This window comes from Chrysochloris asiatica, unplaced genomic scaffold, assembly GCF_000296735.1.
Source record: "Chrysochloris asiatica unplaced genomic scaffold, ChrAsi1.0 scaffold00386, whole genome shotgun sequence".
NCBI lineage: Eukaryota > Metazoa > Chordata > Mammalia > Afrosoricida > Chrysochloridae > Chrysochloris > Chrysochloris asiatica.
The window spans coordinates 1,380,242-1,388,978 of NW_006408904.1; the positions used below are offsets into that span (position 1 = coordinate 1,380,242).

General features: G+C 42.2%; 1 protein-coding gene across 2 annotated transcripts in view; it reads right to left on the minus strand.

The window, feature by feature from the left end:
• PBX1 (pre-B-cell leukemia homeobox 1) overlaps positions 1 to 8,737 on the minus strand; it is a 385,369-nt gene that overhangs the window by 68,780 nt on the left and 307,852 nt on the right. For both annotated transcript variants that reach the window (XM_006876513.1, XM_006876514.1), the window contains exon 4: positions 6,236 to 6,426. In XM_006876513.1, coding sequence (XP_006876575.1) covers positions 6,236 to 6,426 — 191 coding nt within the window. The remainder of the gene's footprint in view (positions 1 to 6,235; positions 6,427 to 8,737) is intronic.

The window sequence follows — 8,737 nt, forward strand, 5'->3', positions numbered from 1 at the left end:
GATGAAGATCAAAGAGCACAGCCTTCATCTCAATGTCAAGAAAACAAAAATCCTCACTACTGGACCAATAAACAACATTCTTATCAACGGAGAAAAGATTGAAGTTGTCAAGGACTTCATTCTTCTTGGATCAACTATCAACACTTTACAGAAGCAGCAGCCAAGAAATCAAATGACATATTGCATTAGGCAAATCTGCTGCACAAGACCTTTTTAATGTGTTGAACAGCAGAGATATCAGCTTGAGGACTAACGTGTGCCTGATCCAAACCATGGTATTTTCAATAACCTCATATGCATGCAGAAACTGGAAAGTGAATAAGGAAGACCATAGAAGAATTGATGCTTTTGAGTTATGGTGCTGGAGGAGAACATCGAATGTGCCATGGGCTGCCAGAGTGATCTTGGAGGCCAGGATGGCCAAACTTCGTCTCTCATACTTCGGACATATTGTCAGGAAGGACCAGTCACTGGATAAGGATATCATGTTTGGTAAGGTGAAAGGTCAGAGAAAAAGAGGACGACCCAAAATGAGATGGATTGGCCAGGTGGCAGCATCAACAGACTCAAGCGTGGCAACAGTAGTGAGGTTGGCCCAGGATCAGACAAGTGTTTCATTTTGCTGTGCATAAGGTCGCTATGAGTTGGTACCAACTCGATGACACCCAACAACAACAGCAACTAAATAGTACACTCCTCAATGTAAGAGCTGTGGCTCACTCATACTTGCAATCTTAATACCAATGTTAACTGAAAGGTTGAAGGCTTGAACCCACCAGTTAGCTGTTCCATGGGAAAAAGAGGTGTCAGTCTGCTTCTATAAATAGTTACAGCCTTGGAAACCATATAGGGAGATTGTACTCTGTCCTATAGGGTTACTATGAGGCTAAATCAACTAGATACACTGTTTTTTACTGTTTCTAAGACAATGAGCCTCTAAAATGTAAGACACACATGCATGCATATGTATATATCCTTCTTTCTTTTTTGTCATTCCAGTAGTAAATAGAGGGTCTAGCAGATAGTGAGAGCTCAGTTGGGTAAATAAGTAAGTCTGAATACAATGCCAATTTGGCACTGTAGGATACGTACTGGACTGCTAACCACAAGGTTGACGGTTCAGCCTCTCCTCAGAAACCCTATACAGAGTCACTACTGAGTTAAAACTGACTCAATGGCAATTAACTACAACAATATCCCAAATATTCTTGCTTTCCATCTTCCTCTTTGATAATTCATTTTATGCAAAAGCACACTTCGAATCATCTGTTTATGTTCTTATTGCTATCTCCAGGAAATATTCAAGGAAAACAAGTTAAAATTATTCCTTGAAAATCGTTTAGACTCTTTATCAACTATCACTCTCTTTCAACCAAGAAAATGTATAGTACTGATAATAAACTGATAAAGTTTTATAAAACAACGTTTGGTTCATAGCAGGAGGGGATAATTGTTGAATGAATTAATGGATTTTTAAGCCAAACTTTGTTGGCACAGTTAAGTCAAGGTTAAATCAAGAGAGAGCAGCTATGAGGGTATGACTTGACTGGGATAAAGCTGAACCGAATGCTCATGGAAGGTGTGTGGCAGGTAGATTTCTAAATGGTCTACAAGATGAGTACCACCAGGTGTACATGTAAGAGCCCAGCAGTGCTGTGGGTTAAATGTTTGGCTGCTAACTGCAAGGCCAGAAGCTCAAACTCACCAGTCACTCTGTGGGAGAAAGATGAGACGGTGTGCTCCTGTAAAGACTTACAGCCTCTGAAACCGAAAGGGGCAGTTGGACTGTGTCCTTCCTATAGGATCCTTGTAAGTGAGAACTGACTCAGTGGCAGTGGGTTTGGACTGGGGTTTTGGTTTGTGGTTCCCCACCTCCTTTGAGTGTGGGCACCATGAATAGACATGCTATCATTCCTGTGATTAGGTAACCCAACAGTTGGCTTTAAGTTAACCAAAAGGGAGACTAGATTAAAACCTTAATAAAAAAGATTCTCTCATGGGTCTCCAGGAGAAAGCAAACAGTCACCTGGTGAACTGGCTATGAAGAGAGGCAACCTCTAGACCTGGCTGGGGAACGTTCAGTCCACGGACCATATAAGGCTTGTAAACTCATTTGATCTAGTCTTGCCAAGGCAACTAAAGTTCCAGCCATCACGTTGTTGTTGTTGTTGTTATTGTTAAGTGCCATCAAGGTGGTTCTAACTCATAGGGACCATGTATAGGGTTTCTAAGGAGCAGCTGCTGGGTTTGAACTGCTGACTCTGTGATTCACAATCCAGTGCTGCTCCTACAGCGCCACACCAGCCACGTTGTTGTTGTTTGGTGTTGTCGAGTGATTCCGACTTTGTGGTTAGCAGTCCAGTGCTTATTTTGTAGCACCACACCAGGAGTTCAGTCATTACATTGTTGTTGTTGGTAGTGCCGTCGAGTCGATTCCGACCCATAGCGACCCTGTATAGGGTTTCCAAGGAGAAGCTGGTGAGCTTGAACCATCAACCTTGCAGTTCAAATGACTTTGCAGCCTGCTGCATTAGCCCACAGTGCCACATCAGTACTCCCGTTACATTAGGGGTGAGTTAATTAAATGTCGCACCAAATATAGCAGGCTAATTTTTAAGTTGATAATTTTGTATGGCCCGTGAATGATGTTTTAAATTTCGGCAGAGAACAGCATTTCTCACCCCTGCTCTAGACACTGAAGATCTGATTTCTGTACCCACAGGGAAATGCTAACAACTCGAGGATCTTGGAAGGGAGGCCTGTGCCTCTGCTGACATTGCATCCTCAACCAATACCTTGGTTTCCATCTTGTGAGACTACAGCAGAGGACCAGTCATGCGGAGATGGGACTCTGGACTCACAGAAACTATGATAAAATACATTCGTGTTATTTTAATCTACTAAATTTGCAGAGTCATGGTGTGGCACTGTAGGATTAGCACTGAACTGCTATCTGTGAAGTCAATGGTTCAAACCCACCAGTCACACCCCTGGAACCCTATACAGGGTTGCTATGAGTTAGAACCGACTCAACGACACTTAACAACAACAAGCTTGTGGTAATCTATAGTAATAAACAATTCTTATAACTATTACCTTAAGAAAACTAATTCTGGTACTAAATACAGCTGCCCTTATATTTTATTTTTCTTCAGTAAATTTTTGAAGAAGCCCTGCTTACCAGAAACATGGTGTAGAGCATGAATATCAGCAGCAAGTATTTCTTTCTTTCTAAAGCTTGTTTACTTACTCTCCCAATTATTTACTTACTCTCCCATTCTGGAGACAATGATATAAAAACCACAAATCAGGAGGTCTGGGCAAACATGTATTAGTGAGCAGTGAGAGCCCTTGCTGGCCCTTGGGGTTATAGTTGTTCACTAGTACTAACTCTCTTCCCCAAACTAAATGATAATGAGAACAACAATAGCTTAGTTGTTTTAGCTTTGAATTTCGGCTTAAAGGCAATGAATCAAAGTTGCAACCAAAGCAGGAAAGGGACCTTGTCTAAAAGTGACTGTCTTTCTGATTGCCAGCAGAAACAAATCTACGCAAAAGCAGGGAATGAAAGGAAATGTATACAAAGCTCAGCTTGTCTACTGTCTTTCAGACTCTGACCTTGAATGAAGCACACCAGAATTACTGCGAGAAGAAATCTGACCAGACAATGATGCTGCTTCTCCCTCCTCCCCGCCCGGCTTCTTTTTCGAAAAGAACACAGTCTGGTCCCAACTTTCCCTTTTTTTTTTATCTTCATGTTCTGCCAACATAAATACCAACTCCAGCATTTTAACTAGGGGAGTTGCCATGGGGATGTAAGAAACACATGCAGAGAGGCGGTGGCTACAGCACAGAGAAGGACCCAGACGGAGGCCACCAGTCGCTTGGGCTTGGCATCGTGGGGAATGACCTACACTGAGGAAGCCAGGCTGACATCAGCCCTTGAGGCCCAGAGGGTGGCTCTGCCCTCCCCCAGTCCATCACCACACCTACTTGGGAAGCCCACTGCCTTTGAAATGATTCGGATTCAGAGCAGGAAAAGCTATCTTTAATTTTCTTTTCTTTTAATTGACTGGAGGAATTCTATTGGCCCAAAGATATATTTTGCTAGCTGGCACTCTCATTTCATAGCCCAATATGACCCAAGATGCATCAACTGAGAGGCAGTTTAGAAGATGATGCTAGGGAAGTTTAAAGAAGCTCACAAGCTGTGAGGACTGTATTTGTGGGTACAAGAGGTGAATACCACCCACAAGATTTTAGAGGTGAAAAAATTCAGGCAGATCACTTAAGTTTTCTGTATGACTGAAAAGACACAACATAGAGACAAAACTATAGATCAGAAAATGGTATACTGACCCCTGATATACCTTTACATTCTGGTAATAGAAGTCTTGAAGACAACAAAACCATGAAAGATGACACCTGCATTTTAAAAAAACGACGAGGACTCCTGGTGTGGCGCTGTAGGACAAGTACTGGACTACTAACCGCAAGGTCAGTGGTTCAAACGTTACCAGCTGCTCCTCAGAAACCCTATACAAGGTAGCTATGAGTTAGAACTGACTCAAAGGCATTGAACGACAACAGTTTAGGATGAACTACAACTCACAAAAGACAACCATGTTCCCAAAATGTATTTTCTAGGTGAATTATCAATATACTCTTCTCAAGTAGATAAAGGGTAGGATTTTCACTATCACAGACTGGAAAGCAGAAGCAAAAGGAAAGAAAGAGGCTGGCATGAAGTCATTGAGCCAGACAGAATAGAGTAACCAAGAACTGATGACTTACTCCCTGTTTGTAACTTTTCTTTCTTTCCTTTTTTTTTTAAACAAGAGTGAGGAGGTTTTCTTGATTTGATTTTGCAAAATCAGGTGTACAACCAAGTAGACATGGGCAGACATGCCGCATGGCTTGCCCGCAAACAGTTTTATTCCCCATCTCGAAAAAGTCCCTCCTCTATTTCCACAAACTAGCCTGAATGGTACCCATGGTCTGAATGACTGTATTCTTTTTTAAATTTCCTAGTCTTGGAACAGATTTCTTTCCCCACACCCTCAATTCATCCTGCTTACATATCCCTGGATGTGAATCAACAATCTATTGCTATGTCTAGCAATCTCATGCACCCTTTATTCCTGAAGATGGACCATCTTGAGAATTTCTCACAAGTCCTCCTCTTTTCTCTTTACACTTATTGGTCTCATCTTCACTTATTCTTAAATCCTCAAAGTGTATCATTTCTGGATGTCCCTATGAGTAGATCTAACTATGCCTATATTAGGTTGCATCATATTTGTGCCTGACATAATATAACTAAAACATGTACAACCGAAACCACGTCAGCCCCAATCTCCTCTTATATTTCACAAATGAACAAAGTAAAAATATTTGATGCACACATAAATGCCTGTAGCCACACAGCCTCATTCAGTCCATGGGCCTGGAGTCCATAGCTGTTCCATCTTTCCATGTCACCACCTCTGCCATCATCTCTGCTGTTGCTGCTTCTTTAGGGAGGGATTCCAAGCTCCACTCATCTTTTTTTTTTTTTAACCTTTTCTACCCATGAATTTTCAACTGAATTTTTTAGCAACTAAAGTCCCAAGCAGTAATGGCAGATAGAAAACACCAACCCTCAGTGGAAAATTTGGTCCATATCAGACAAGCCTCTTATCACCATACACTTCAATGAAGCAAGTCTCATTCATCTTTGTACTTCTAAAATGCAGCTCTGAGTCTGGCACCTGGTAATCTATTTATAAATATTTGTCGAATCAAACTGAAAGCACTTTTATCTATATATAGTATGGTAGGAAAGATTCTACCTCTCCAACACACTGAACTGTCTTTGTTGGAGAAAGTATCACTGTAGAGTGCAGATAGGACACTAAGGACCCATAGTTACAAGACAATTCTATGACAGAGGCACCTAGGGCTCTAATCCTGCCATTTCTGTTGCTATAGCTACGTCATCCTTGCTGCTCACACTGAGTGAGACGTATTGGCTATAAACATCATTCCTTCCAATCATGAATCACTCACTTCTCAGGTGCTATATGAAACCAATGGCCCACCCAGTCTCACAGCCCTTCTTGACCTAAGACCTTTCCTCAGGCTTCCTTTGGGTTCAGCATTGAACTGGATGGCACTGGAGGCCTTTACTGAGTGCCAGCCCACAGATCCCAAGCGTGATGAGTGGGTCAACCCAGAACAGCCCGTCTTGACTCACCGTGCATCCAGGAACCGGGAACGCAGGATCATGACGGCCTCACATGTGCTCTGCTTCAACTGCATCTGGATGGAGCTGAACTTGCGGTGGATGATACTGACCATCCGCTCGATCTCCTTTGGGGAGATGGGCCTGGTCCGGCTCTGCTCTCGCAGGAGATTCATCACGTGGGTGGTGAACTCGTTGCATGCCTGGAAAGGCAGGACAATAAACAACGGGAGATGCTGGGAGACTGAGCCTTTGCACACACCCAGTCTGTAAAGTAAGTCTGTGTAAAACTAAGGAACAGCATGAATAACTGCCTGAAAATCCTTTTTAGTCCCTGTATATCTAAGTTTAGGCCCGATGTAGGCCTTTTTTTTAAGGGAAAAGAAAATTCTTAATCATATTTTTTTCCTTTTTTTTTACTGAGTGAAAGGCAAGAACACAGATTCTAGTATAAAACACATTTCACCACCTTATCCCTGAGTCATGTAAACCATTCACGGGTTTTGTTATTGAAAGGTTGGAAGCTTGAGTTAGTTCACCTAGAGGCACCTTGGAAGAGAGGTCTCGTGATCTATTTCTGAAAAGATGAGCTACTGAAAAGGCTATGAAGCACAGTTCTACTCTAACACCACAGAGTTTCCATAAATAGAAATTGGTTCAATGGCAACTGGTCTTGGCCACAAGCCTTTGCTTAGAAGTTAACCAAGGAAATTTTGGGGTCAAATACAGCATGAGTTATCTGCCATGCCCACTATCTCGATGTATGAGAGCTTTCAAATATTCAATTTGGGACAGATAAATAGCCAACAATGTTCAAGTGGAATCGTGGAATTAAAAGCCTCGATAACTCGTCTATGCGATTTGTCATGAATCTATTTCTACTTCTAGTTGTAATATATGAATCCTACCACAGAACTATCAATGCCACATACTTCCTCCTATGGTCATCTTCTGAAGAGTCACTGTATCTATAACACAAAGAAAATCTGACCCCAGGAGCCTTATAATGGAAACGACATCAAAATATTATATAGAGGATTCAGGAACTATCGCTACAGAAGTGAAAACTCCAAGGTTTCGAATCAATTCACCATCGGTGCTAGAACTAAAATTAGAGATCATGTGTCCTACACTCTTATTTTCCAGTTGGCAAAACTGTGGCCCAGAGAGATGAGAGGAAATTCCCAAAGGCAAATGAAAAGCCACAGAGTCATATTCCAAGCCAGGGACTTCCTTCCCTTCCTAGAGCCTGGGCTTGCTGAAATCAATTGCCCCTTTTTCCCATTAACATCTCTAGTCACATTTCCTTGGTTGGGCATTCAATAAGATATCTATTCACAGGTTAACTCACAGGAATGTTGTAATACTATAAGATTTGTAATGAAAAAGGCAAGATGATGCTTTGAGACTTGAAGAATTAAGAGTTCACAGGACTCTAAGTTAATACTAACAGCAGAGACACACTCATCATTGATAAGATTGTGCTGCTGTTGTTTTTACAGATTTGTCAATAACGCCGTCATAATAACAGTAACACACATTCACTGTGTGTTTCTCTTAAAGAGATCCATAGAGGTTGCTTGTCTAATGGTGCACAGACTATATCTGTACTGCGGAGTGAGAGGTCTGCCTTCTGGAGCCATCTCTGTGAGTACTGGGTTAATCCCTTCACTGCTCAGCACTTGGCTTTGTTCATCTGTTGCTAGCTGCTAACAAGTCAGTTCCTGGCTCATGGTGATCCAACACGCACCAGAACTGCCCAGTCCTGCACCATTCCATGATTGTTTGTGGCTGAGAATATTGGGATCCATAGGATTTTCATAGGCAGATTTTCACCAGGCCTTTAAGCTCCAATGAAACCTGCTCAGGTGAGACCAACACACAAGCCTCCAGTGACCTGAGGTGAACTGGGAAAAATTCTGATCTGGATCTCAGGGGAGAATCCTACCACAGAACTACCAATGCCACACACTTACTCATCCAAGTCTAATTCTCATCATTCCTAGTCCTCTAGCTGGAGTCCTGGTGTGGTGCTGTGGGATAAAGCACTAGATCACAAGGTCTATTTGATCTACAAGGCCAATTTTTCAAACTCACCAGCTGCTCCCTGAAAACCCTATAAAGGGTCACTTTGAGTTGGAACTGACTCAATGGCACTTAACAACAACAACAATCTTTTAGCGAAAGATCCCTGGTGGTGTTGTAGATTAAGCATTGGGATACTAACTGCAAGTCGGCAGTTCAAACCTAACAGAAGCTCTTGGGAAGAAAGAGGAGAGCTGTCTGCTCTTGTAAAGATATATAATTTGAGAAACCCTTAGGAGCACATCTGTTCTGTCCTATAGGGTTGCTGTGAGTTAGAATTGACTCGATGGAAGTGGTTTTGGTTTGGGGTCATCCTTCAACAAAGGACCCCTGGTGACACAATGGTTAAGAAGAACCAGCGTCTAGCCACAAGGTTGGTGGTTTGAATCCACCCATGGATTCCAGGGAGAAAGACCTGGTGATCTGTTT